General features: G+C 54.8%; 8 protein-coding genes across 8 annotated transcripts; 3 read left to right on the forward strand and 5 right to left on the reverse strand.

Moving 5' to 3' along the window:
* Positions 1–591: 591 nt before the first annotated feature.
* Positions 592–2,802, forward strand: BDP81DRAFT_358981 (FAD binding domain-containing protein; the record flags this gene model as incomplete). The annotated part of the gene is made up of 2 exons (XM_060586371.1): positions 592–879; positions 1,046–2,802. Coding segments are annotated over 2 exons (1,735 nt in total), but the record flags the coding sequence as incomplete, so codon positions are not given.
* An 80-nt stretch (positions 2,803–2,882) lies between these two features.
* BDP81DRAFT_410592 (uncharacterized protein) lies at positions 2,883–4,440 on the reverse strand. Its single transcript, XM_060589132.1, has one exon. It carries the CDS (start codon positions 4,328–4,330, stop codon positions 3,188–3,190), a length of 1,143 nt encoding a protein of 380 aa, XP_060439643.1. The 5' UTR covers positions 4,331–4,440; the 3' UTR covers positions 2,883–3,187.
* Positions 4,441–5,153: 713 nt separating this feature from the next.
* Positions 5,154–7,550, reverse strand: BDP81DRAFT_465270 (uncharacterized protein; the record flags this gene model as incomplete). Its single annotated transcript, XM_060594262.1, has 3 exons — positions 5,154–5,897; positions 5,950–6,196; positions 6,256–7,550. The coding sequence occupies 3 exons, from the start codon at positions 7,548–7,550 to the stop codon at positions 5,154–5,156; spliced, it is 2,286 nt and encodes a 761-aa protein (XP_060439644.1).
* A 5,337-nt stretch (positions 7,551–12,887) lies between these two features.
* On the forward strand, positions 12,888–18,040 carry BDP81DRAFT_454435 (WSC domain-containing protein; the record flags this gene model as incomplete). Its single annotated transcript, XM_060592945.1, has 2 exons — positions 12,888–12,968; positions 13,097–18,040. The coding sequence occupies 2 exons, from the start codon at positions 12,888–12,890 to the stop codon at positions 18,038–18,040; spliced, it is 5,025 nt and encodes a 1,674-aa protein (XP_060439645.1).
* A 305-nt stretch (positions 18,041–18,345) lies between these two features.
* Positions 18,346–20,310, reverse strand: BDP81DRAFT_331754 (peptidase family M20/M25/M40; the record flags this gene model as incomplete). The annotated part of the gene is made up of 3 exons (XM_060585533.1): positions 18,346–18,500; positions 18,566–19,806; positions 19,925–20,310. 3 exons carry the CDS (start codon positions 20,308–20,310, stop codon positions 18,346–18,348), a joined length of 1,782 nt encoding a protein of 593 aa, XP_060439646.1.
* A 3,895-nt stretch (positions 20,311–24,205) lies between these two features.
* BDP81DRAFT_475620 (uncharacterized protein) lies at positions 24,206–25,778 on the reverse strand. The gene is made up of 2 exons (XM_060594741.1): positions 24,590–25,778; positions 24,206–24,473 (listed from the first exon to the last, which is right to left on the reverse strand). Exons 1-2 carry the CDS (start codon positions 25,316–25,318, stop codon positions 24,426–24,428), a joined length of 777 nt encoding a protein of 258 aa, XP_060439647.1. The 5' UTR covers positions 25,319–25,778; the 3' UTR covers positions 24,206–24,425.
* On the reverse strand, positions 25,765–26,465 carry BDP81DRAFT_439265 (uncharacterized protein). The gene has a single exon (XM_060591388.1). It carries the CDS (start codon positions 26,420–26,422, stop codon positions 25,901–25,903), a length of 522 nt encoding a protein of 173 aa, XP_060439648.1. The 5' UTR covers positions 26,423–26,465; the 3' UTR covers positions 25,765–25,900.
* Positions 26,466–27,014: 549 nt separating this feature from the next.
* BDP81DRAFT_439267 (uncharacterized protein) lies at positions 27,015–27,358 on the forward strand. The gene has a single exon (XM_060591389.1). The coding sequence runs from the start codon at positions 27,056–27,058 to the stop codon at positions 27,266–27,268; it is 213 nt and encodes a 70-aa protein (XP_060439649.1). The 5' UTR covers positions 27,015–27,055; the 3' UTR covers positions 27,269–27,358.
* The last annotated feature ends 7 nt before the right edge of the window (positions 27,359–27,365 follow it).

The raw sequence follows: 27,365 nt of genomic DNA on the forward strand, positions 1-27,365 counted from the left end.
GTGCCACAATTTGTTGTTGGTCCCAACGACTTGCCCGCCTGCATATGGAGGGATGCAAGGTACGAATCGTCAGCAGAGATGAGCCGACCAACGGCAGACGGCACCGGCATGCGGGGGGGCGCAGTGCTCACTCACCCCGTCGAACCCCGGAGATCATGTCTAGAATTGTGCAAAACCGCGCAGAAAGTGCTGGTCACCGAGTGGAAATATTGATGGTGTCTTCAGGATCTTATCCTGCGGTTGCCACTCTTCTCGTCTTGACAAACGGGTAAACACAGATTGAGGCAATTTAGTAAATGGAAGAGTCCACTTTGGGCAGCGTCGCATATACAATATCAGGAAGGCATCTGCCTCGTGTAAAACTTTTTCAGAGTGGTTTGTCTCTTTTGGCCCCCTCTCTCACGGTCTCACCCCCTCCCCCCCCCCCCCTCTCCGCCTTTTCGCTCTCACGACATCGTCTTCCTCCGCCTCCTTTTTTCGTTTGCGTTTTGCTGCTCGGACTGTGCAGCGATCTGCGAGCAAGGCTTAAGCCCAGAGAAGCACGTTCCAGTCCCTCGAAATAACCTTACGGTTTATTTACCCCATTGCCAAGATGCGCGCCTCGATCCTCGCTTCCTTGGTCCTGGCCGGCGGGAGCGTTTCCGTCGTCGCCGCCAGGTGCTCGGGCCTGGGCAGCTCGACAAACTCGACGACGGCTTCGTGCAAGTATCTCCCCGGAGACGCGGGATGGCCCTCTGTGAACACCTGGGCGCAGCTCAACGAGACCGTTGGGGGACGTCTGGTCGCTACCGTTCCGCTGGGAACCGCATGCCACGGCGATGCCTACAATGCGACTGAGTGCGCTCGTCTTCAGGAGGCGTGGCTCTACTCGGAAGTTCAGTGAGTATTTCTCTCTCCCTCTCCCATTTTCCCTCTCCTTCTCGACTTCAAGTCAGCTCGCAGTCACACCTCCCTCATTGGGGAGTTGCGTGATCAAAACCCGCGTCCCGCGCGTGTGAGGAGATATCATGGACAAGGACTAATGACTCGCGCCCAACTCTTACAGCATGGAGTCCTCCTCCTCGGTCATGGCCCCCCTGTTCGCCAACGCCAGCTGCGATCCCTTCACGGCGCAAGACGTCCCTTGCACCTTGGGCAACTATGTCAGCTACGCAGTGAACGCCTCAGGGCCCGCGGACGTCCAGGCCGCGCTCAAGTTCGCAGACGAGAAGAACGTGCGCTTCATCATCCGCAACACGGGTCACGACTACAACGGCCGGTCTACCGGTGCCGGCGCCCTGGCCATCTGGACCCACTACCTCAAGGGAACCGAGATCGTGGACTGGGAGGATGAACATTACGCCGGCAAGGCTCTCAAGGCCGGCGCGGGCGTGCAAGGGTTCGAGGCCATTGCTGCCGCCAACGATGCTGGGCTCGCCGTCGTCACGGGAGAGTGCCCTACCGTCGGTGTTGCTGGAGGGTATGTCCAAGCTGGAGGCCACTCTGCTCTGAGCACCATCTACGGTCTGGCCGCCGACAACACCCTTTCCTTTGAGGTCGTCACCCCGACGGGAGAGCTCCTTACTGCCTCGAGAGCAGAGAATGAAGACCTATACTGGGCATTGAGCGGCGGCGGCGGCGGCAACTACGGCGTCGTCACCTCCATCACCACCAGAGCCCACCCCGACGCCCCCGTCAGCGGCGCCAAGTTCGCCGTCACCGTCGCCGACAATGAGACGCTGTACCAGGTCATCGACGCCTTCCACGCCGCCCTCCCGGCCATCGTCGACTCGGGCGTCATGATCATCTACTTCTTCGGCCCGGGCTTCCTCCAGTCCCCGGCCATGACGGCCTACAACAAGACCCAGGCCGAAGTCGAGCAGATCCTCCAACCCTTCACCGACTCCCTCGCCCTACTCAACATCACCCTCCAGCCGAACCTCACCTCCTTCGACAGCTACAGGGACCACTACAACAACTACTGGGGTCCCCTCCCCTCGGGTAACATCCAAGTCGGCACCCAGCTCTTCGGCGGCCGTCTCCTGCCCCGCGCCGTCCTCCCCGACTTCGGCCCCACCGCGCGGCAGCTCGTCGAGCTGGGCGTTACCTACATCGGCGTCGGCCTCAACGTCTCGCACTTCGGCCACGACGGCGCCGATAACGCCAAGTTCAATGCCGTCCTGCCCCAGTGGCGCGACTCCATCGTCCAGGTCTCCCTGACCCTCCCCTGGAGCTTCGAGGTGCCCTTTGAGGACATGGTTGCGGAGCAGACGCGCATGACCGAGGTCGTGCAGCCCGTCATCGAGGCCGCGACGCCGGGCGCGGGCGCGTACATCAACGAGGCCGACTTCCAGCAGAAGGATTGGCAGGAGACGTTCTACGGCGTAAACTACCCCACGCTGCTGAGCATCAAGAACAAGTACGACCCCAAGGGTCTACTGTATAATGTTGCTGCAGTTGGTAGCGAGGCTTGGACTGTGGACAATAATGGGCGCATGTGCAAGAGCAGCTGACTTGCTGAGAGTACCTCGCGCAAAGCCAAAGTCGCTCAAGCTCCACTGAGCCCCTGAATGTATAATGTGTACCTACTTATAGTACTCCGTAAACTTCTTACGAACATGGCGTTATTCTACATGTCAATGGCTTCTCTGTCTCTGTCTCTTGCTGTATGCCATTGTTGTCATATTTGTCGACTTGGCTTGGTGACTTTGAGCTTTGTTGAGGCGAAGTGTGAGAACAGGGTTTTAATATATCATTCAAGTACCCCCTATATTCAATCACAATGCCGGTATTGATAGTAACCGACTCTCAATACACCACACGTTTGATATCATCATCCATCCTTTTAAAGGATCAATTTGACTGAGCCTCTCTCGAGAAGTTTCAAACTCACCTTTGTCGGAACCGAAATACTATACTGGAAGAAACATGATCAGGTACTCATTTTAAAGCCTGTTCCTGCTTGATTCGCTTGATCAAACGTGTGTCTTAAATCACAACTTTTCATAGCCACCTATCATGGACGTTGATTTTAATCAGAATCAAGATAGGCTCGAATGACCAAGATAAGTGTAGAGATCATCTTTCGAGGGAATCATGATCCATCGTCACCAAGTAGAGACACCACCCTACACTCAAAGATCTGATAGTTCGCAAATACAAGCAAGATGCAGCTGTCTCCCCAACACCATCTCTTCAACACACAAACTCAATCAACCCAATCCGCCTCAATCTCAATCTCCTCCCCCTCCACAACCTCCTTCCCACTCCTCACAAGCTCCCGATACATGGCCCCCTGCAACCTCTCCGCAAACCTCGCCTCGCCCTCCACCTCAACCTCCAAATCCCTCCCACAGAAAATCATACTCATGAACCCCCTCTTCGCCAACCTCGCCACGTCCGCATCGGCATCGTGACTAAGCTCCTGGAGACGGCGTCGCCAGCGCAGCCAGTGCGACATGCTGAATTCGCCATACCGGGATTCTGCGGTAGCTTGGTCTGTCGAAGGGTCGTCAACCGGCGAGATCAGGTCCGTTAACGTCTCATCGCGCCCACCACCACCAACGACGCAGGATGGAGAAGAACAGCAACGGGCAAGGAGTTGATGCGAAGCATACTCCAACCACACTCCAACAGCAGCAACCAACCCTCTCAACATAATCTCACCCCCATCCCCGTCCCCATTCTCATCCCCTCCCAAAGCCCTCTCAAAAACCCAAAACGCAGTCCCAGCCACAGACTCCTTACACAACCCAACAGCCATCACCTTTGCAGAAAACGCAGCGAGGTTCCGACTTTTCTGCGTCGCGCTCGGCAAGTGAACGTCTGCGACGAGCTGCTCCCATGCCAGCCGCAGACTCTGTCCGAACCCATACGAATCCCAACCGCCAGCACCACCAGCAGCACTTCCCACGATGCCATGAAGTTCTCTATACACCCCATCAAACTGCCTCGTCCACGCAAGTAACCCGACAAGACGATCCTGAAATGCGTCATCTGCATCGATTACCTGCGCCGTGGACGTGAACATGTACCAGAGGACGTTAAGACCTTGTTGCGCGAGGTCATCTCTATCTCTATCCGTATCTGTCTTTGCCGAACAAACACTCTCTTGCTGCTCAACGCTCGATACATCGTCCTCCGTGTTGATGTCTTCTTGATGGGAGGGAGGGGGCTGAGCGGCGGCCTTGAGGAAATGGAACGCAAAACTCTGGATCGATGTCAAGAGTTCCTGCCTTTCTTTGGCGGTGGAGGGTGTCGACTCCAGATCTGCGGTGAAGCCTGCGCGTGCTTCGGTTATGAAGGATGCTGTGTTTGGGATTGCGGGGTGGGGTTGCGTCGAGGACGACATTTTTCGTTTGGTGTTTTAGGTACTGGTCAGTGGTGGTGGTGACTCGGCGTGTTGAGGATGTGGGGAATTTCGTTGGAAATATATATCCTTGAATAATGTTGCTGTATTACTCAGAAGTCTGGCGTTTATCTCCGGAGGAATAAAGACTGAGTATGAGAAAGTTTTCATTTTCTCCAGAATTTGAACGTAAGCCATTTTTTATACAGAAAAGTCGGGATCCCATTTCCGTGTTGCAGTTTACTCATCTTCAGGCAGCAGCTCGAGTCAGCTCACGTGACATCGCAGACATCATACTTCTTTATGTCTTCTTGTAATGAGGACTTTAAACGTGATGATATTAATATCAAATAGCTGGCCAAGGTAGGTTCTGAACTGCTGTTGGTATGAGGTCAATGTCATCTCGAGATGCGGGCATGGTGTCGTGGTTTTCGCTGGGGTCGTCTTGACCAACCATGTGGCGTTTCACAGTACCCACTGGATCGAATTAGGCAACTGCCGGACGTGGAATGAAGTGACCTGGGGGTAACTATGTCGAGGTTGAGATGGAACGAATGCTATAAGAAAGCGTGAATAAATTTTTGCTTTCTCTATCTTTCCACTCTTGTGATCAAAATCGTTCCAAGTTATACCAAATCATAATTATGATGTCATTTGCCTAGGCAATTGGCCGAATGCCATAAATAACCTGCAAAGTAATACCCTCCCAACGCCGCACTATGCTTTTGACTTTTATACATACAATGTTGCGAAATGAATTCGCAAAATTCAACGGTTGAAATCCACGGAAAATCTCCGTGGTCAAAGTGATACCAGGCAGAACAAATCACTGTGGCGCCCTGGACGCACCTCCAGGAGCACCGTTACCGAGATTACTCGGCCTGTTGGGTCGAACAACCACGAAGCCTTGCTCCGAGGCCGGTCGAGGTCGGACGACCTGGAACCCCTGCTCACTCGTCCCGGATTGACCAGTGACTCTCGCCCATAGTCCGGATGAAGACCGGAGGGAGGGTCGCGGAGCTGGTGGCCTGGGCAGTTCTTCTGATGCTCTTTCTACTGGCGGCGGGCGAGGTACGTTGTAGTAGAGATCTGCTTCACGGAAGGAATAGTCGTTCCACCGTGGCCCGAGGGGTCCATCACTGGGCCTGGTAGAAGACCTTTGGGATGTCGAAGTAGACTCTTCCTCGGTCGACTCGGATAGCCGGCTGGGAGACAGGATTGACTCGGATCGCTGGACAGAACGCTTGTCTACCAACGTGGTTGATGTCGATGTCGTTCTGGAAGGCGTAGAAGAAGTGTACAAGGAGGAGCCGAGACTGCGCGGGTTCTCAACCGACGAGATGGACGCGCTGGACCGCGGCGGCCGGAAGTATCGACTAGAGGTAGTCGAAGAGTCCAGGCGGATAGTGCTGGGACTGTCCGACCGATACGTCGGCCGAAGATAGCCGGCGTTGGGTGATTCGACGGCGCTCGGCTCTGGGTACGATGTGTCTGGTGAGCTAGCAGTGTACATCGATGCAAGGTTGGTTCTTGACACCTCACGTCGACGAAGCTGGCGAAGACCATAGATCTGCAAAGCACGTGCTAAAAAGCTTATAAAACACGCCGACTTCAAAGCTTACCTCAGGTTGCGGTGCTGTCCACCAGCCCTTGACAAGTTTCGAAAGCTCACAGAGAGCAGGAACAAAGAAGCCAAGTAAAAGCATACCGCCGTGAACAGCTAGAAGAAGGTACCCGGCGGCACTCTTGACACCGTTCGTTGTCGCGAGTCCGGGCAAGAATACAACTAGGAAAATCAAGCTGCAAAGCCGAATGGTGGCCGCAATGCTGCCGATGAAGAATGTCGAGTATGCTTGGAAACCGGCAATGCTGGCCCGGAGATCTGCAGACCACCGACGGCGGCGCCACGGACAAATGTGAGGGCGAACAAGACGAAAATGAAGGTTCCGTCCTGGCGGCGGGCATCATCCGCGACATGGAGCTGGCGATAACGCTTAGTGCTATCGAAAACGAAAACGCCTAGGCTGCGAATAGGAATCTTTCGGATAAGCCAGATGAAAGCGACCATCATGCCAAGAATGAGTGCGACAGCCATTGATATATGATATGCGGGCAGGATTGAGGCATTATCGAGCTGATAAAAAGACAAGGCAGCAAGCGGAAACATGAAATATGACAAGATACCACGCAATACACGACTGCACGTGTGTCTGATACCGCCGACCGAACGTGAAGACTCACTATCGGAGTCGCGGCTTCGCTTCACGAACCAGACGACCTCCAGGATCAAAGCGACACCACCGGCAATGATGAACATGATGACCACCATATTCAGCCAAGTGTCCATTGTCATTGGTGCGCCGGCGATCTGGGTCATGAGTTCCAGGCCGTACGTACCGCCGTATGTGCCATTCAATACGTAGATGCCGTCCTCGACCCTATCATACATCACTCCGTGGGTGATAGGGCCGTTCATAAAAAGCGAAAACAAGTTGAGATGGCTGACTACCGGCTGGTAGAATCCGGGATACCGCAAAGTGAGCCCGCCGGTCAAGAAGATGAACTGAAGGTACTGGAGACAATCCCCTACGTTCGGCAGGACCGTCCGGATCGAGCGTCGTTCTTCGTCATCCACATCGTCTAGCGTAATCGGTGTGCTGTAGGCAGAGCGTAGAATGCCGACAAAGAGCACAGAGAGAAAGATGGACCATGTCGAGTACGTGACGATCGAGGTGATGGTTGAACTTAATGCTGGAGTGATGTTTGCTTCTCGACAGCTGATCTCCGAGTCGTTTCCCTCGAGGTGCAAAGTTGTGTGGAACGTCGACAATGGTGGCAGATGGCCGATATCTTCCGAGATAGATAGATATAGGCTGACAGGGTTGATCAGTGGCGAGCGCCAATTCTTGGAGAAGTTGAGCTTCTGACATGTTATCTTGGTCGTGGTATGAAACACAGCAGACCGGCCCAGCATTTCGAATTCCAGTGTTGCCGAGGGCATCCTTCGCGCCAATTCCTGGCATTCCGCTTCCTCCATCCATCTCCCGACCCGTAGGGCCAACTGGTTCTGACGACCATCGTCTGACGGCACCAAAGTGGTGCTCAGACTCTGGGGAACGAAGACATCTGTCTTGCTTGAAGGGCCGTCGCAGCCCTGCCATTGCACATAGGCCCCTGAGGCACAGTTGGCCACAAGCCCTACCAGACCAAGGCGTGCGAGCATTCCCGGCCTCAGTCGTGATGACTGGTCTCAATGCAGACAGAGCGCAGCCCAACGATATCACAGTCTGAAGTTGAGGTGACGGGTGTTGATTGGTCGTCTGATTGTCGTGATGTCGAAGATGCGGGAGGGGAAATTGAGTACGGTGAATACCGGCCGGCAAACTTCAGACGCCTCAATCTTTTTTCGTCTTCACGGTGGAGATTGGTCACGGCGTCGCAGTGCCGAGGCCGCTAACGTTCAGCTACTCGTATTTTTGGGTGTTTTCTGCAAGAAGGGTTCGCCCCCGTCGCGGACCACCCCTGACTCGCGAATCCACTGCGACCCTTTCTGCGGGGGCAAAAGAATGTATTTCATGCTTAAGTGGTCTGGCACCACCTGAGCAGTGAGAACCGTGCTTGACTGGTTGATCGCAGGATGAATAAGAACAAAGTACTGGAGCTGATCGAATAGCGTATTTTACAATGCTTCTTTCAAGTAAGAGTCTCCGTAGCGGATCAGACTTGTGTTGCTGCTGTGAAGAGCTGAGAACTCAGGGGCGTTGAGTGGAGCAACAACGTATTACAGAAAACCCGAGATGAACTAACATTGAATTCTCGTCCAAACTTGAGATGAAGGAGTGAGGTGTTAAGAGCCGCACGGGAGAGACGACCGGCCCTGATCGATTGGTTCGAGGCTTCTCAGATCCGATGCAAAGAAAGAGCAACGCCGCCAGCGAATGTGGCGTCATGATCGACGTGGTAAACAATGGGCGCTCGGGGACCGGCTCTCGGAAGATTCCAAAAAAACAAGAGAGAACACACGGATGTGGTGGTGGCGACGGCATCCTCCTTGGCATCGACTTTTGGCACCTGCACAGCGCGGCTATGACCCAGGTGGCTTCGCATGCCGCTCTGTAGATCTGAAACATGTCCAGCTGGTGTGGCTTTTTGAGATGGTGCTGGCAGAAGAACGCCTCACCGCTGGTGCTGTTCCGTCCACATCTCGTGAAGGGTTGAAGCCTAGTGAGCCGCAACTTGCCCTGTGGATTGCGACGTGCGACAGTTCTTGACGTGAGATCAAAGCCAATCCCGAGGATTCGGGACCAGGGAAAATCATCCCTTCACTTGAGCGACGATGGATCATGTCAACTGAGGTCTCAAAACACTGCCAGATTGCGCGCTATCATGATCGGCGAATGAAACTCGCATAGGTATTTTGCGACATGTTGGCCTTGTGAAGGCCTGTGATAAAGAGCTAATGAGACTGAGCACTTCGAGACGGCTGATAGCAACGGTGACTTGCCGACCCATAAGGCATCTAGAAGGGACCCTCGGCATTGACGGAGACCATGGCGAGAAAGAAAAGGGGTAGGCCAGATGTTGCACAGAGTTGTGATGTGGCCGTTGCCATGTCTTGGTGGACTGTGTATGCGCTGCGAGGAGCCGCGAAAAGAGTCCTTCATTGATGATGGAAGCTAGAAACAGCAGTCGCGGTATCAGACTCTCCGTCTGGGTGGTAAAGACAGCAGAAATGGCGCGAATATCGGCATTTTCGATGCTTCACCGGACGCTGAATCGGCGTGGCTTCCGAATAATGACCGAAAAGAGGCTGGCCTTTTTCGTAGTCTGCCAAAGTTGGGTAGCCGCATCTTCAATCAAAAGTAAGTAATGCCCGAGCAAACTGCCTAAACAGGCCATTTGATCACGTTCCGGCTAGATTAGTTTCTCTCTGGTTCTCTGAGGGAAACGGCTGATGGTGAGAATGTAGTGCAGACAAAGATAAAGATAGAAGGTTGATGGGAAGTTTGTTTGTACCTTATCAAGGGGTGAAGAGTGCCGTTGGTACCTTACATTGGCGCCGCGCTTACGCGAATTAGTAAGTACAACCACACATGAAAAAGAAACCACACCTTAAGGCACCTTAGAGTGAGAGTGTGATGGGCCGTGGTCTCCGACATGAGACGACGGGAGACTACCTAGGTACTATAGTGACTGCAGCCAAGGGATGGCTATGTGAGATGGGACGACGCAGAAGGGAGTACCCGTAATGTGACGAACAGACCTTGAGACGAAGAAAACATCCGACGAATGAAAATTGACTAGTTTGTGTGCAAGATTGCACTTTATGCGCCCTACGTTGGTTTGCAGCGTTGCAGACGGGACGCGACGGCTGCAGCCTGCAAGGAAGACGGTGACTCGCAAGTTGAAGTGCCGCGGGATGAAGACAAGAAAGACCAACTGCTGCATAGAGCCACGAAGGTGTCGCGGACGTGGGTGAGTCGTACGAGGGGGCCTTGGGGGCGTCTGTCACAATACAGCCGAGTGCCAATGTGCAGCCAATGTTTGAGATCTATCAATGCTCCGTTTGTGTTTTCGTGGTTTGGTGGAACAAGCTGCGTGGAAAAGAAACAAAAGGGCCATTTCAGCTGGCGCTGGCCTGACGTGGCGGTTGTTGGCAACTTGTTGCTTGCCCAAGGCATTTATGAGAGACGCATCCGTGATGATACGGCAACTTACATGGCGACAAACTCGAGCCAAACTGGCGGCGACGAGAACTAGAAAATAGGCGCGGCCCGGGGACACAAGTCGCTGAGAAGCTGAAAACGCTGCTTATCTGCCACAGAGACCGGAGCGAAGCCTCGTGGTGATGTTCCATGGCGGGGTAAGTGCAACTGAGGCAGGAAGCAGAAGCAGGAAGGCACGAACAAACGACCGTCGACCGCACCTGCCCCCAAAACATGTTGGAACCGACGATTTGGGCCGCCACCCTGCCACCCCCACCCCACCCATGGACGAAGTATCGGACGGTCCTTCCTCTTCTTCCGTCCTTGTCACTTGCCCGTCATCCGCCCAAGCCGAGATGGAAAGGACGAGAAAGAGTGACGAGGACGAAGGCAGGACGACGTCACTGGCAAGTTGCATCGTGGCTTCCCTCAGGCGTGCCTCATCGGTCTTCCCCTCCCAACTTGTACGATAACGATGAGGATTAAGATTCAATAGTCGCGGCTTCGTGTCAAGGTGAGCTTGGTGAGGAAGCCAGCGAGGGGCCACCCTGCCTCCCTCCAACTTCCTGAGTGGACGTCATCACCTCGTGTCCTCGCGATGGGTGCATTGTCTTCATGGGCAAGGGAGAAGGCGTGGACGCTATTTCTCAGGTGTTCCGCGGTAGCTTCTCTTCGGCTGAACCCCAGCCGCGTGCTGTCGCCCTTGCAGACTGTAGCTTGCAGCAGCGTGCATGGCTAGCGCCAGCAACCTTATGCACAATAAGATGATGGAGCTAAGCAACCAATGCACATCTTTCTCTAGCACAAGGTAGGTAAGTAAGTAAGCGGCCGGAGAAAGGGACGGAGTACTCGTGGTGTTTCGTTGAAAAGTGCGTCGTGACTAGGTGCAGACGTACCGGAAACTTCGGTGTAAGTGCAGGTGCAAATCCAAGTGCAGGTGGTGCCTTCCAGACCCTTGTCTGTAAGGTACCTCTACGGCATATGGACACTGTTCAAGGCAAGCACCTTGAAGCACCAGTGACCACGGCACCTTCCCTCATCCATTGTGTCCAGTGTCGCAGAAGGCAGGTGCGTGATTCGAGGGGTGTCCCCGCCTACGCCGCCCTTCGCTTCAAGACCCCATAACTCCATATTGGGTTTAGACAGAAAAGCCACCTAATCTTCCCCAGGCCTCATTCCCGGTCCATCTCTCTCTCTCAACTTCTCAAGTCTCCGAGTGTTTGCACTTTGCTCCGCTCTTCCGTCCGTTTGATTCTTTTTTTGGCCTTCCTTTCGTGCCTTTCTCGCGCCTCACCCGACTAGAACCTTGGCTCTCCCATCCACCAATGTCCGTGGTCACTGGCAAGCGTCGTGCTTGCTGTTGCTTGCTTCTTCGAACTTCGGATGCGCCTGTGAAAATCTTGATCTGCCGATATGCAAAAAAAAGGAACGGCAAACCAACACCAAGCCAATCTACTCGTGGCAAGAGTAATTAGCTGCCGCCGCATGTCGGTCGTTTCCCTTCCCCTTCGAGGTCTAGACACGATTTGAACCACGCGGATTGTTTCCCTTACGCCCCTCGGCCGCTTCAGCTCCGACTTGATGACAATGGAAAGAAAAATTCAGGGTGCAGACACCCAGGCAAACGCCAAACCCGAGACCAAAAGCCACAAAGCTTCGACCGACCAGCTGGGGTGCAAAAGGCGCGCATACCGTTGCGGCTGCGGTTGCGGCTGCTGATGTGCTGAACTGAACCCAACCTCACGAGTCACCAGCCTCAAGCCCTCAACAGCTCCAGATCCAAGTGGATTTTTGTGCTGCCATGGGATACGGAGCGTCGGAGAGAGAGAGATGGACAGAAAAATCAATGGTCTTGCTTCGCTTCTGTTCTGGATGAGAGGCCTGCCATCCGAATTAATCCTGGCTCGTCACATGGCCTTCTCCACGGATCCATCCGACAGTCTGGACACATTGTGGCCCCCTCCCCAGGTCCCCATGGCTTCAACCAACATCATACATGTGCTTGATGCCTTCACAGCGAGTCGAGCACAGCCGTCCGTCGCCGTCGCCGTCGCGCCCGGTCCCGTTCCGCTCCCTTGGTTCCTAAAGGTCTCTGACCATGCATCTGTCTTGGCCTCTTCGAATCCAGTCTTGTCTACGCGTCCTACGCTCAGAACATGAGCGTGCGCTCGCTTGATGGTGTTTTAGACGGTCCTTGCCGGATCGACCCCCTCCCAAGACAAGACTTCCCTGCTTACCCAGCTGTGCTTTTTTCGCTTGTCCTGAAATGTCTCTGGCGCCTCCAATATCTCGCCCTAATCAAACTAGGCTTGGCTATCCGCACCATCCCTACGGAACCCAACATCGCCAGTCGAAACAACCCAAATCCAGCCCGCCCCAAGCATGGGTGCGCCGATTCACCTCCCTCTATCCGTACGCCGTACGATCACTGTCTAGTCTAGACTCCAGTCTCCAAGTATCCGTACACCGTACACTAGGCTCTCGCACTTGCAGTCACCCTGGGAGGGGCTTCTGCATCGCCGGCTAACTGCCTTCGACCGGCCGTAGCTCGCGCCATGTGTTCGACTAACAACGGTCTCGAAGCAGACGACAGCTGCCCTGCTCGTCCTCCGTTGTGTCGCCCTCTAGGCTGGCTCTGACCATCAGACGGTTCAGACCTTGAGACCTTGACCTTGGCCTGCAGACTTGGCAGGCACATACTTTTGTTTATTATCCGCCCTGTGCCCCGGACAATCCAACCATGCCATCATCACCAAGTGCTCGTCTCCATTCACTTTTCGCGGCATTTCTGGGACTGTTATACTCGAAGCAGGCATTCGATTGTTAACTGCTTTCATTCTTCAACATAGCCCAGCATGAGACTCTCATTAGGAGTGCTGGCTTCATTGCCGGTGCTTGTTGCTTCACTTGCCTCTACCGATTCATACCGCGATGCTGTAAGTCCCGCTTTCCCATTCCCACTTACACTGGCTTGCCCAACCCCCCGGCAGCCGGCGAGACCTCCGCATACCAGCACCATGTGGGCAATTCACCGAGTATCTACTGACTGTCTCTCCCCCGACAGGATGCACCGCAATCCGGCTATCTTCCGAACCACAACTTGAACCCCAATGTTGCAGGCTCTTCTGGCTTCAAGAGCCTATGGACGTTCCAATCCCCCAATGCCAAGGAAAACTGGCTTGCCAAGCCCCTGGTTTACACCCCCAATGGCGGATCCGAACTCGTTATCACCGCTTCCGAGATGAACATCATCCGTGTCTTTGACGGCAAGACCGGCAAGAGCCTGATGGAGAGAACCCTCCAAGCACCGTTCTTGGCCGCCGACAGCAACTGTGGTGATATTCCCGACTTCATCGGCGTTACGGGAACCCCCATCATCGACCCCAACACCGACATCATGTACCTCTTCTCGAAAGGGTACCGGGACGGAACCACTTCCGGCACCGCCAACGGAGTCTACAAGATGTACGCTCTTCGCATCCCCAGCCTCGAGGACGTCTCCGGCTTCCCCACTCTCATCGACGGTATCAATGCCGACAACGACCCTGGCCGGTATCTGGTTGGTGGTGTGGCCCTGCAGCGCCCAGCCCTGACGGAGCTCAACGGCCACATCGTTGCTGCGTTCGGATCGCATTGCGGCCGCTGGAACTACACCGGTTATATCGTCTCGGTCAGCAAGACCCCAGGAGTCGGTCCTGTGAGCATGTGGGCGACAGAGGCAGCTCCAGGTGCGCCTAGCCCCCAGGCTCTCGACCTTACCAACGAAAGAAGTGGCAAGGCCGGTATTTGGCAGAGCGGCATGGGTCTGCCCACCATCGGCAACAACGTCTTCTTCGTGGCTGGCAATGGACAGGGACACGCCAACGGCAATGTTCCGGCGAGTGGTAGAATCTCCATGTCGACCCTCGATGAGTGTATCGTCAAGATGGAGCTGTCAGCTACCGGCAAATGGGCTCTCATTGATTACTTCCAGCCCTACGACTACGTCGCGCTTGATGCCGGTGACCGCGACGTTGGCTCCTCTGGCCTTGCTGTCTTGGACGGTTCCGTCTTCAAGGGAGCCGGTGTCAACCGTATTGGCGTGACTGCAGGAAAGAAGGGCAGGACTTATGTGGTCAACGCTGACAACCTTGGTGGATTCCGTCAAGCCTCAGACGGTGGTGACGGCGTCTTGCAGACTATCGAACTTGGCGGCTCTCTGTATGGTGGTTTCGGCAGTTACCCTGCTGAGGGCGGCTACATCTATGCAACCACCGTCGGCGGTGCCCTTGTTGCTTACAAGCTTGGCTTCGACTCCAAGGGCGTCCCGCAGTTCAGTCTTGCTGGCCAGTCTACCTGGATTTCTGCCGGCCGTGTTGGTGTCGGCCAAATGACAGTCACCTCCGACAACGGCAAGGCTGGTTCAGGAATCGTTTGGATTACTGACGTCAACACTGGTCTCATGGCCTTCAAGGCTATTCCCCAGGACGGTGTCATGGTTCCCATCACCCTTCCATCGTCTCAAGGCACAAACAAGTACCAGCGTCCCGTTTTCGGTGACGGCCGAGTTTTCTTCCACGTTAACGCCAACAAACTCGTCTGTTTTGGTGCACCGGTCAACTCTGCCGTCAACTGCACTTCTCCTCTCGACTTTGGCTCCCTGGAACTTGGCTCCACCGCGAGCGCCACTGTCAGCTGCAAGGTCAACGTCGCCTTGGCTGGTGTCGTCGGATGTTCCGTCGCCGACGCGTCCTGGTCGTGCTCCAACTCGACTCTCCCTCAAGGCGCGGTGGCTGCGGGCACATCCTTCAACCTGAACGTGACTTGGGATCTCTCAAACACTGCAGCAAAGGTCGTACCGGGCTTCCTCACCAGTGCTATAACACTCGCTGTAAACGCCTCGGCAGACTATGCCGCGAGCACTTTTGTGACGGTTCAGGGTACCGTCGTCAAGCAAGGAGCCTTCCTCAAAGCGACTCCATCGGACATTACATTTGGAAGACTCGTGCTGCGGGATTCTCCCGATGGTCTTACCGCCACTGCTCTGCTCCAGAACATCGGCAACGGCACCCTTACCTTCATCGGGTTTGCCTGGCAGAACACTGCTGGTACCTACACCAACTTCACCAGCGACGGCACTTTGGGTGCTGGATTCACCTCTTCGGGTTTCCCTGCTGTCGGGTCCACCTTGGACTCTAGAAAGAGTCTTTCGGTTCCTCTCCGCTTCTTCCAATCCACGGCGGGTTCTTACTCCTCAAAGGTCGCCATCTGGTCAAACGGTGGTTATTCTGTCCTCACGTTGAGCGCCTCCGTCAACGATGCTCCAGCTGTGACTTTTGAATTGTCCGACGGTTCAGGCAACTGGAACGCACTCACAGACTTCAGCGTCGCCTTTGGCAATGTTCTTGCTGGCACCTCGGTCGACAAGCAAATCCGAGTCTGCAACAAGGGTGGTGCTCCCTTAACGATTACCATCTCCAAACCCCCTGCGACGTCTCAGCTATTTGCTCTGAACCCTACTGCCGAGCTCACCGAGGGAACGCAAGTTGCAGCTGGTACTTGCGCCATCGGCAGCGTAGGCCTTCACGCTGCCCCTGTCCAACCCAACCATCCGTCTCAAGCTCTCAACGCTCTGTGGACCATCAGCTCCGACGGTAACGATCCCACTACTGGTCAAGCGTCTGGACTGCACAATATCGCCTTCTCCGGCACTGTTGTCTCGAAGCAGGTCGGGCCTCTTCTCACGAACGGCACCGCGCGTTACCAATGGGTTGGATGCTTCCAAGACACGAGCAGTGCCGGCCGCAACTTGCAGACTTCGGTCAACACGGCTGATCAGCAAAATACAAACACCCTTCAGCAGTGTCAGACTCTATGCCTTGCTAAGGGTTACATTCTCTCTGGTGTGCAATACCATCAAGAGTGCTGGTGTGGTGGAAGCATCAAGACCCCCTCGACGTACAGATCTGAGTCTCTCAACCTTTGCACCTTTGACTGCACAGGTGACGATACTCAAGCCTGCGGAGGTGACGGTGGCCACATGAGCTTGTACGCCGACATCACTTCATTCGACATTGCCGGTTTCTACGCTTCTCTCAACGCCCCCAGCTCCAGCTCCAGCTCATCTGCGCCTGTTGCAACGAGCTCCAGCTCAAGCATTGTGTCTTCTAGCAGTGCCGTCACAGTCTCGACGACCTCTGCCGCCAGCGGATCTTCTTCAATCGGCTCCAGCAGCACGATCTCTAGCAGCTCCTCTGCGACAGGACTTTCTAGCAGCTCGAGTTCCATTGGCCTGTCGTCTTCCAGCAGCACGCCGGCTGCAAGCACAGTTGCCTCGTCCACCTTGACCTCTTCATCAAGCACCTCGTCTTCCAGCCCTTCGTCTACAATGGTCACTTCGCCAATCAACTCGGCCATGCCAGCCATTATTAGTGGCCAATGGAAGTACTCTGGCTGCTACAAGGATCTTGTCAACAACACACGCCTGCTGGGTGAAACCCAACTGGCTGCCGATGATATGACCTTGGACAAGTGTGCCGCATTCTGCAGCGCTGGGGCTTACAACGGCGGAGCTTTCAACTACTTTGGTGTCCAATACAGCCGCGAGTGCTTCTGCGGCTGGGATGTGAAAGCGTCCCAAACTTCTGCCTCGGAGTCAGACTGTTCTATGCCATGCGCTGGCTCAAAGACCGGCCTGTGCGGAGGTGGAGCGAGGCTGTCGGTCTACAGCAACACGATCCCGAACAAGGTTCCTTCCGCCCCTCAGCATGTTCCCCAAGCTGGTAACTACAAGTTCTTAGGTTGCCAGACTGAAGGCAGCAACACTCGCGCCTTGACGGGTGCTTTCACTGCCTCGGATACGATGACTGTCGAGACCTGCGCCACCTTCTGTTCTGCCGGCAACTGGCAATACATGGGCATTGAATACGCCCGCGAATGCTTCTGTGGCAACACCACGAACGCTGGATCATTGCCAGCTGCCTTGAAAGACTGCAATATGCTCTGCAAGGGCAATACGCTTCAATACTGTGGTGCCGGTGGGCGTCTGGACCTTTACATGTTTTCCCCGGCCAGCTCCGGCTCGTCTTCAAGCACAGTGGCATCGACTACCTCCACCATTGTTAGCTCATCATCCACCCTGGTGTCAACGTCGTCTGTTCAGACAACCTCATCGATCGTTAGCTCAAGCTCTTCTCCTTCGCCGGTGTCATCTTCATCGACCGACCTTCCTTCAAGCTCTTCCTCCAACGTCCAGTCTAGCAGCGTATTGTCTACTTCCACATCGGCTGCATTCACAGGGCAAACTGCCAGCGTTTCGTCCAGCTCGAGCGCATTCACTTCGTCGTCTTCTTTGCCAATTGTCAGCAGCTCTTTGCAAGTCTCTAGCTCGTCTAGCAGCTCCAGCTCCTCCTCCATTCTCTCGTCAAGCTCTTCATCCAGCTCTGTCGTCGTGGCATTGACAACCACCTCCGTCAGCAGCAGCTCTTCCGCAGCGCCGCCGACATCCTCTTCCTCAACCATTCCCGTACCGACTGTCCCCGCATCAACCACGGCAAGCAGTTCTTCCCTTGCTAGCACCACTGCCGCTCCGGCTGCCACACCCACAAACGGCTACTACTACATTGGTTGTTTCCAGGATAGCAATGCGGGACACGCACTGCCCGGACTGTTCGCCAACAACAGTGGCACACCCGAGCTTTGCATTGGCTACGCCAACTCGCTCTTCAGCAACTCGCCGACCTCGACGACCAAGCTGTCGTATGTGTTCATGGAATACCACCACGAGTGCTACGGCGGTAGCAACTTCGAATTCAATGGCGCCGCCGTCACGTCATTGGTCGGACGCGGTGCCTGCAAGGATTACTGCTACGGAAGCGTCAGCACATTCTCGACGAACGGTGTGCTCACGACGACTACTGCCACTAACAACTACTGTGGCGGACCACGCATGTTTGACTTGTACGCCCTATCGACTGCCGTGGCCTGGCCTACAACTGGCGGGCCTCTGGTCACGCAGACAGTAAACTGATGGGTCGAAAAATTTAATGTTTGAAAATTTATTGCATAATAGTGGTCCATCTTAGAAGACCTCGGACCTTTTCAGCATGTTACTTTTTACATACCCAGGCATACCCTTAGACTGGATGCCGCACAATCACTTGTATATCTAGACTTCGCTTCAAATTCATACTATCTTGTTCATATTACGTTATCGGTTCATGTGCTTGAGATTTGCTTCCTCGCTCCATAGACCAAACTGAACCACAGTGACCGAGACCAAGCGTTGCTCTCTACACATTCTTGATTAGGGTGTCACTCATGATCATGAGTTATCTAGACGTCCGCGGCATCAAAGTTGCGAATGAGATCGTAGTAGAATCTCAGTATCTCCATGTGCGCGTCGAATTTGATCCTCTCATCGATGGTGTGGGCATTGATGGTGTACCCATTGCGGATGGGCACGAAACGGTAGACATTACGTGTAAGACCTGTCCTTTGTTAGCTCGTCACCTATATCTCCGGGTTTAATACCAATTGCTAATGGAAAACCTACTCAGGTAGTGCCTCGTGTCGGTGTTTCCCGTCATCAGCTCGCCCACAGGCACGACTTTGCCACCATCAAACTGGAAGCTGGACTGCAGCGTTCCCGAGAAGAGGTCCCAGATCGGGCCCGTGGTAGGCGAGATGGGCGCAGGCAGCGTCGCCTGGGTGCGGCTGAGGAACAACGTGCCGTTGTAGTCGACGTCGTACAGGGGCTTCACGCCATCCTCGAGCTTCTTCGTCGACCCAACGTCCTTTGACGCGTGCAGCGCAGCGTACTTTGCGTACTCCTCGTCGCCCTCGAACGCCTTGATCTTGATGCCGTACTTTTCGGCGATGCTGCTAATGTACTTTACGACATTGTGCTGGATCTTGGGGATGCTGTTCTGCGGCGCGACGCGGTAGTTTACGCCGACTCTGATCTTTTCCGGCATGGCGTTGATCTTTTGGCCGGCTTGGAAGTAATCTACGCTCTGCGAGGTTTGGAGGCGGTAGTGCGTCGGCCTATCGATGGAGATGAGCTCCGCCGCGAGGGCGTCGAGGTCGCCCTCCTCCAGGAGCTGTGTGATTTTGGGCTGGGCGAGGGGCGAGTAGCGCGCCTGGCAGACCATGTGCTCGTACAAGGGGGAGGAGGTTGTGAGTTGCGGGGCGTAGGGGTTCGATTCGAGGGCGACGACCATTTCGGAGACGATGCCGATGCCGGTGTGGGGGAAGGGGACGGAGGAGTGGCCTCCTGTTACGTGGAGATTGATCCAGATGTCGACGTGGCCTTTTTCCATGACGGCTGGCAGGGCGTAGAGCGTGCCGGAGTCGAGTTGTTGGAGGCCCATGCCGCCTTCGTCGAGGACGAGGGCCATGCTGTCGTTGCCCCATGTCTGTTGGAGGTGCGTTGCGATGTGGCCTGCGCCGCGGGCGCCGGAGCACTCTTCGTCGAAGCCGGAGGCGAGGATGATGGTGCGGGTTGGCGTCCAGGCGTAGTTGCCGGAGCCGTCAGTGTCCTTGAAAGACAAGAGAGTCTCGAGGGCGGAGAGGAGGGCCGTGAAGGAGTTCTTGTCGTCCGAGACGCCGCGGCCCCACATCCATTCGCCGTCGTAGTGGGCGGAGAAGGGCGGGTATGTCCAGGTGGCGGCGTCGGCTACGGGGACGACGTCTTGGTGGGCTGCGAGGAGGAGGGGTTTGAGGGAGGGGTTGGAGCCGGGGAGGGTGTAGACTAGGCCGAAGGTGTTTACTTTTTGGAGGGTTGAGCGGGCGTGGCTTTTGGGTGTTAGTTACTTCTTCCTTTTTTGGAAATTTCAAGAGGGTAAAAGAAGGAGAAGGAGGAGGAGGAGGAGGAGGGAGAGAGAAGATGAAGGAGGAGAACGGGGGGGCTTACAAGACGGGGTACGTCTTCTTCAACACGTCATGAAGTTCGTAAAACACGTTCCAGCGCTCGTCCTTGTCAAAGTCACCTAGGTCGTCGTAGCAGATTGACGGGACGCGGACGAGGGCTGTGTGCCGCTCGACTTGTTTTTGGACGGCGGCTTTGGAGGTGAAGAGGTCGCGGGCGGAGGGGAGGCCATCGGAGGGGGCTACGGGGGGCGGTAGGTCGCATTTAAAGGAGGAGGCTGCATTGTTGGGACCGGAGCCGGTGCCAGTGCCGGCGATGGGATCGGGGACGTCCTCGGTCTCGATGAAGGGGTATTGGGGCTCGGTGTAGAATGGGGAGGAGGAGGTTGCGAGGTTGGCGGAGAGGAGGGTTAGGAGGAGTTGAGTGCGCATTTTTGGGTGTGGATTTTGTCCCGAGGACTCGGTTTCTGGAGGGAGATGTCTTTTTTGGTACTGATTGGAAGCTACCTTGGGATGAGGTGTCGTAGACCAAGTCAATAGTCCAGAGCTTGTGAGCTTGCGCAATCCGGGGCGCTGATGGGCGTTGATGGATTATGGTCAAAGGTATGACTAGCGATCACCACCACTTGACTCCGCAAAATGTCGAGAATTGAGAGAAAGGGAGGAATCACAGCAAAAGAATTGCCATGCGGGACTGGGTGAACGTCATTATGTATGCAGTCACATCAAATCCATATGCCGTGCCGGGCTCATTGCGTGATAGCTAAACCCCAAGAGCTCCCAACGGGTGCCATCCTCCCAGCTTTCCCCCGCCGAGATAGGAGTATGGCGGGGTTCCCATTGATAACGGCATTGAACCCCAGTCATTGCCGAAGCCGGGTGTCGGGGGCCCGGGAATCATTAGCTGCCAACGAGTGAGTCTGTTTTGTTCGAGGCCGGTGCCGATACGGAGATGTCGGAGGGACCTCCCAATGGGACGGGAGGGGAGGTTTGTACATGGAGAAGGGGAGCATTGAGTAAATGATGTGCTATCATGCAATCGTGCTATGGGGATGGATTTGCGTGTCGGACAGATGCCGCGGGCAACTTTTTTGGTTTGTGGGACCTTCCTCATCGGAGCGTGGAGGTTTGAGGCCGTGATGTGATTGGTTCATGATGATTGCGAGTCGGCTATCGTCCGGCTGGTGGAGGCGGTCGTCGGCTATTTTGATGATTTTGGGGGAAGTTGTGTCTCTGGGGACTGATGATATGCGGGTGAAGATGTTAGGATAGATGGAAGTGGTTTTCTTTCTTATTCAGTGCTCAATTTCTTTTTCGCAAATCTCAGACAGCAGGTGAGTCCTAACGGGAGTTCTGTTGGCTATCGCAGGTTCGATGGTTGACAACGGTCCCGGCGCCCGGGGCCGTTTCCAGTGTTTGTACCCGGACCGCCGGTTTCGGCGCGGAGTTTCCGGCCGATGTGCGGGGCCTTTCGGCCATGAACGCCCAGCGCCGTGACGGACTCACTGTTGCTACCGATGAATCTGCCTCGATCAGCCAATATCTATGATGGCATTTAAACGGAAAGAAACTCTAGCTTTCCTTGTTTAGTTGCCGTCACTTCGCGACTAAATCTACTCCAGGCTAAGAATATCGAGCTGCCAAATGCTGTCCTGTTGATGTCACCACGTGAATAGGGCACTCACGCTAGGCTGTGCTCTCATAAATATCCTGGATGGTTTTCCAAAACTGAAGAGAAGTTCCAGAAGGTCATTGTGAAGGAAACACGTCTCGTAATGAAGGAGGAACTCGCGTCCTCGGGGGACTTCATCTGAAGATGAAGCAACAGGGTAGGGGATGAGACACCACAATGACGTTCGGCTTTTTTGCCATGTTGTGGAATGTTGAGAATGCGCTTATGATTCAAGGCTGGGACCATTCTATCAAGCATTTCATCTTTGGCTTAGGGTTGGTCGAGTTGCCTGCTTCACATCGTCGCCCACGACGAAATCAATGCACCGTGCTTGTGCCATCACGTACCTACTGACTTACCTTACCCTAAGAGTCAGGCAAGTAAGACCATCCGCCTGGTAAAATCTAGAGTTCTCCATTACACATACTGGTACGATGACTGACAACGGCAGCATGACCCAACATTCCAGGCGGAAACGTACAGGCAGATGTGCCTGCGGTGTCCGAATGCTTCCTATGCCTCTCCTCTATTCTTGACGATGACTTGGGACTCTAGATACAGACCGGCGCCAAATACCTTACTGGTTCCAAGATCTACGGGCTTACGCCTTAGCTGCTTGTCAAACCGCGACTCGAAGACCGCAAGCGTTGGTACTTCTGAACGAATGCGACATCCCAAACGTGATAAGTGATACTTAACTTGTGAGGTACCGATCCCCTCTGGTGAACCTGACCCTGAGCCAAAGATAGGCTTCACAACTCTTTTACTAATTACCGCCGGTAAGTTACGGACCAACCAGAGCTGCAGAAGCAGAGTGATTCGTAATGCTGACGAGTTGACCCCAGGCACCCTGAAAGTGGTCTCTGCGGGTGGTGACCAAACAAGTTCTCTGAACCTTGCTTGTTCATCTCCTAAAGTACCGATGTTCTAGTCACAATGGATACAACGGCGTAGCCCCGGACATACACTCGTGTCGTCCCGAAGACTGATAGTCAAACTCCGGGCCCATGGTTCGCTAGCTATTTGCCTTGTTAATGTCGGGGAGAGCAGTTTCATGTTAGGTAAAGCGAGAACGACTTGTGAACGTCGATGCCGTGGTCCTGATGAACGCAACGCCTTGAGTAAGCCACGTAGTCTGACCGTTCAGGTCATGGGTTCCATGTGGCGTACCAGCGGCCGTCTTTGGAGGTCTGAGAAGCTGCAGCGTTGGGCTGGGTGAGTACATAGAGATGGCGTTCCTCTCAGTGAACTCTGTCGCCGCAAGGTACCCAGGTGTCTGAGACCTCATTTGCCGAACTCATTGCCTCATACTCTCAAAGGGATCGACGCCGGGAGGCCTATATATGTTTCGTTCATTTGTAGATCCTTTGAGTCCCAGCCCCGGGCTGCAGAGCAGGTCACCAAGTATCGGGTAGTTCTCTCAGGGATCCCACCCCGGGGCGGGCATGGCTGACAATCTTCGCCCACGCTCTGCAATATCCCTGACCCGGCCGTTTGGCTGGATTCCGCCGCCGTCGCGGCCTTTGCAGGATGTCCGTGTCTTGTTGTCGCCCAGGCGGGTGCTAGCTGGTCCGGTTTGCCAAGAATCCCCAGTCAGTCCGAAGTTCCAGGCCGGTAGGGCTGCGACAGCTGATGACTCGGCGGTTGCGGGCGGGCAGAAAGAAGAGATGGAAATCGACGTCAATTACCGATTGGGGGGGGTGGGGGGGGGGGGGGGGGGGGGGGCAGGCTCAAGCTTTGGACGGACGGGATCTGCGGAACAGAGAGAGAACACTGCGTTTTCGAATTCGCACCGCTGCTACTTGATAAATGCCAGCATGGCCTGCTTGTCGACGGCCGTTGACGGTGTCCGATACATCGGAAGAGGCATGGGAAGCCTGCCCGTCCGGTCTTTTATCAAGGTTTCAACGGCCGCCCGTCTCCGATAGTTTATGTTTCGTTTCGGACGGATGCCGCAGAGAAGGGGTGTACGAATAAGTTTGGGGCGTCCTCTTTTTTCCAAATTTCTCTAGAACTTGGCGCGCTGGGGGGTTATTGTTTAAACTTCTCTCCCACCGGCCTTTGCCCACGCGAACTACTATCCGCAACAAAGTGCCCAGCCGGCCGGATGCAGCAAATCTCTTTCTGGGCGTTTACTAGCAGCGATCAACAAGGCGAGATCTTTTTTGCAAGGAAAAGCTCTTTCTGTCAGTTTTTTAAAGTTTCGACTCCCCCGCGAAATGATTTGCAGCTGTGGATTCCCGCGATTTTTCCTCGCCTTACGCACCCCTGGTTCTTAGCCGATCGTCGTAAGGGATGGTCTTTTTTGGTGGAGGTTTTTTTTTTTTTTTTTTTTACGACTTGTGATGACTTTGCATCAGACCACACCATTTCAAAAATTCTCCAGTTCGGACGTGGTTGTGTTGTGCATCTGGTCTGAAAGAAGAGAGTTACACGTGGTGGTATAATGGATGGTGGGATGGAAGTTGGGACGTTGGTATAGCTGACGAATTACGCAAGAAACATAAATCAGACGAGGGGGAACATGAAGAATTGAGGAACCCGTCGCCTTCGTATTCCCCGGATTCGGTCATTGTCGCCAGGAAACGAGACACAACGTTTCACGTCAAGACGCAGATTGTCACGATTACGTCGGTGCGAGAGGGAGGGTATAATGGGTGAAGAATAAGTATTGAACATTGAAGTGTGCGAAACTTTGTACAAGAACATGCAAATCCCAGGATTTTGTTGCGGTCAAGCCCTTCGTGTGAAACTTTGGGAGATCCGTTTCCGAGTCATCTCGTCTTTTCTCTCGTCCCTTCCGTCTCGTCTCAAAAAGGCTGACCGGGTATCAGATGCGAGTCCGACTGTCTACTCTAAAACTCTAAATTCCACTTTAGAAGCGCTTGCGAAGAGCCCGCTTGGCGTTGCGCTTGCAAGGGGCCTATTGAATGAGAAGGTTAGCTGATTGTGAACTACATTGTAACTGTTTCAATCCGAACTCTACTCTGGTAGTGAAAGAGCCTCGCAAAGATGGGACGTTGGTTGTGTAAGACTTACGGAAGAAGAGGGGGTAGCGGAGGGAGTGGCGGAGACGGGGTCGGCGGCCTGGTCGGAGCTGCCAGAGGCAGGGGTGGAGGGGGTAGCGGAAGCGACGGCCGAGGTCACGAGGGTGGTGGGAGCGGCAGAGGGGGTAGCAGAGCCAGAGCCAGTGCCGGAACCGGAGCCGGAGGTGAAGTCGACGCAAGACATGTAAGTCTGGCCGGCCTCAGCAGAGTCCCACCACCACTGGAGAACGCAGTTGCCGGCGGTGCCGCAGTTGGAGGGAAGGGTGTCGGGGAGGGTGACGCTGAAGGCGGTGTTGTTGGCAGCGATACCGGTCTTGGTGGAGGCATAGTTGGTGAAAGAGATCAAGGGAGATCCGATGATGGAGTTGCTGGTGGTGTCGACGACGGAGACGTTGGCGACACCGGTGTGGGGAGCGCGGATCTCAACCTTGAAGTCGACGGTCTGGCCGGCGGTGTAGCTCTGGATGTTGGCAGAGTTGTCGGCGAACTTGTAGCCCTTGCACAGAGCGAGCTCGCACTTGGAGGCGTCGAGGCTGCTGCCGGCCTGCTGGGCGAGGCCCTGGATGTTGCCGTACGGGTCGGACTGCTCGGTGTTCCACATGGTGGTGCCGCAGGCCTCCTTGAAGGCATCACCGGCGGGGCGGGGAGTGGGAGAGGTGACCTTGCCGTGGGCCGAGACGGCGGCGACGAAGGAGAGAACGGTGAGGATGTTGGACTGCATTTTGACTGATTTCTACACGGTAGATTTGGGTCGGGTTTTTTTGGTATAAAAAGAGGGTTTGACGGTTGGGATTTTGTCTTGCAATGTTCTGTAAAAAGCTTCAAAAGAATGGCTTATGTCTAGCACAGCTGTAAAGAGAGTGTTGAAAGAATGAACGTGAATGGAAATTCGGACAAGTTTGGAATGGGACGAGGAGATCAGATCAGAGAAGACGGCAAGAAGAGTTTGAAGGCCATGGAGGATGGTCTTATACGGTTCGACTGGCAAACCCGTCTTTACGACTTGCCGTCAAAGTGGTGGGTGTCATGGGCGACCCAGTCCGGACCCAGCCACGGACCCGGAGCAATCTATGCAAGACGGCTTGTTGCGATCGAAGCTTTCAGGGGAACTGATAGTACCTTGCATGGTCATGGACTCATGGTGCAGAACGCACGAGAAGAGAAAAAGCGCAGGCCAACCTTGGGCAGCCAGGTAGTTGGACGAGACGGTGTTGCGTAGACCCTAGAGTACGGATGGACGCAAGCAACACCAGCAAGTAACCCTCCAACAGCCTTCCAAGAGACCAAGACGGCCACCAAGAGTCTAGAGACGTGATCCATCCGTGGTCCTGGAACATGGCAGCCAACGACCCCCAGTCAGCTCCATGTGGAGGGAATGGCAGCGATTGGGCGGATGACGGGCAGGGCTCCCACAACGGGCAGTAGTCGCCCAGTTGTTTAATTTGAGTGAGGCTAGGTGGACACTCTTTGGACCGAGTCTTGACCGTCTTTGGCTGACGTTCCTGCGCAGACGCCGTGACGCCCACGAGAAGTGACGAGGGTCGAATCTCGAGAGAGAGAGATGGGGAGGGGAGTGTGCACGCCGCACGACACCGTCTGACATGATCCTTGCCTCACCCTTCTCGCTCCTGAACCGGGATGGCTGAAACGGCGCCATCACGCATCTTTCAGGCGGCTCCGCCGTATGACCCCCACCGCCTTGCTGTTGTACTCGATTCGCTAGACGGTTGACCTCGTTCACGTTGTCGTAGTCGGGCTTGCTGTCGTTGCGGTAGAAATCACGGTCCATTCCTCGTCCCATCTTCGGTTCCTCGGCCTCTCGCATCTTCGATGACCTCAACGGGAGATCATATGAGGATCTTTACGACCTGGAACGTCCCTGCAAGCGAGAAATAAAAGGTCGATGCGCTCGTCGGGAAGCTGCCTGTCTCTACTCCGTAAAGGGGCATGACAGATCATGTTTGTCGCTCTCCACGTTGTTCGTGTCTCCGTCTTGGGAAAATTTTGAGTTACTGTGCGGGTAGCTGGCCTGTTTCGAGAAGCTCCCTCCGTGAATCAATCTCGACTGTTGGCAATCTATTGATGTGAACTGGAGCCGAGTGAGCCTGGCCTACCTTGGCCGTAGCCCCTTTGAAGTTCCAGCAAGGGCGAAGCGTGTTAGTCGAGACTTGACCGCATCAGTAATCGTCGCCCGGAACTAGCTACCGACTGGTAAACGGTACCGCGATAGTGGCGATACACTGCCGTTCAATCTGGATGCATCTCACATAGAATGAGATCCTTCACTAGTGCGACTTCAGCTTACCAGCTCCTTTGCGTAGATAGCATCACTCTGACACTCGCTGCGCAGTCTCATAGCCATACCACTCAGCGCATCTCTTCATCAACTTCAGACCAAGCCCGTTGTCCGTATGGACTCCGCCGTACCTGACTTGGCTCCCAGGTCGTGGGCCACTCTATGGCGCGCGTCACTCGAATACGCCAACGTATTCCCAATTCTCTAAGTGGTTCTCTCTTCTGTCTGCTTTTCGTACCCGGCTTGGCTGATTGTCGGTGTGCAGACTGGCTGCCCGCGGCCAGGCCAGGACGCCAGGTACTACCAGGCAGGGCGCTCATCGGGCTCGTTTCTTCTTCTCGCCTTCTTCGTCCGATCATCAACTGGACACATTGAAACTCACCCCCGTGTCCACATCGTGGATCCGAGGCAGGGTCAAGGGCGCTAAACCTTGTCCCATCAGCGGGTACCTGGGCCAGACCAGGCACAGGCT

This window comes from Colletotrichum phormii (genome assembly GCF_030913505.1).
Source record: "Colletotrichum phormii strain CBS 102054 chromosome Unknown BDP81scaffold_28, whole genome shotgun sequence".
Lineage (NCBI taxonomy): Eukaryota > Fungi > Ascomycota > Sordariomycetes > Glomerellales > Glomerellaceae > Colletotrichum > Colletotrichum phormii.

Coding starts and splice junctions, on each gene's coding strand:
- BDP81DRAFT_475620 (XM_060594741.1), bottom strand. CDS start 25,318: ATGCAGTCCAACATCCTCACCGTTCTCTCCTTCGTCGCCGCCGTCTCG. Junction 24,474..24,589: donor CCGCTACCCCCTCTTCTTCC/GTAAGTCTTACA, acceptor CTCATTCAATAG/GCCCCTTGCAAGCGCAACGC.
- BDP81DRAFT_439267 (XM_060591389.1), top strand. CDS start 27,056: ATGGCGCGCGTCACTCGAATACGCCAACGTATTCCCAATTCTCTAAGT.
- BDP81DRAFT_439265 (XM_060591388.1), bottom strand. CDS start 26,422: ATGCGAGAGGCCGAGGAACCGAAGATGGGACGAGGAATGGACCGTGAT.
- BDP81DRAFT_410592 (XM_060589132.1), bottom strand. CDS start 4,330: ATGTCGTCCTCGACGCAACCCCACCCCGCAATCCCAAACACAGCATCC.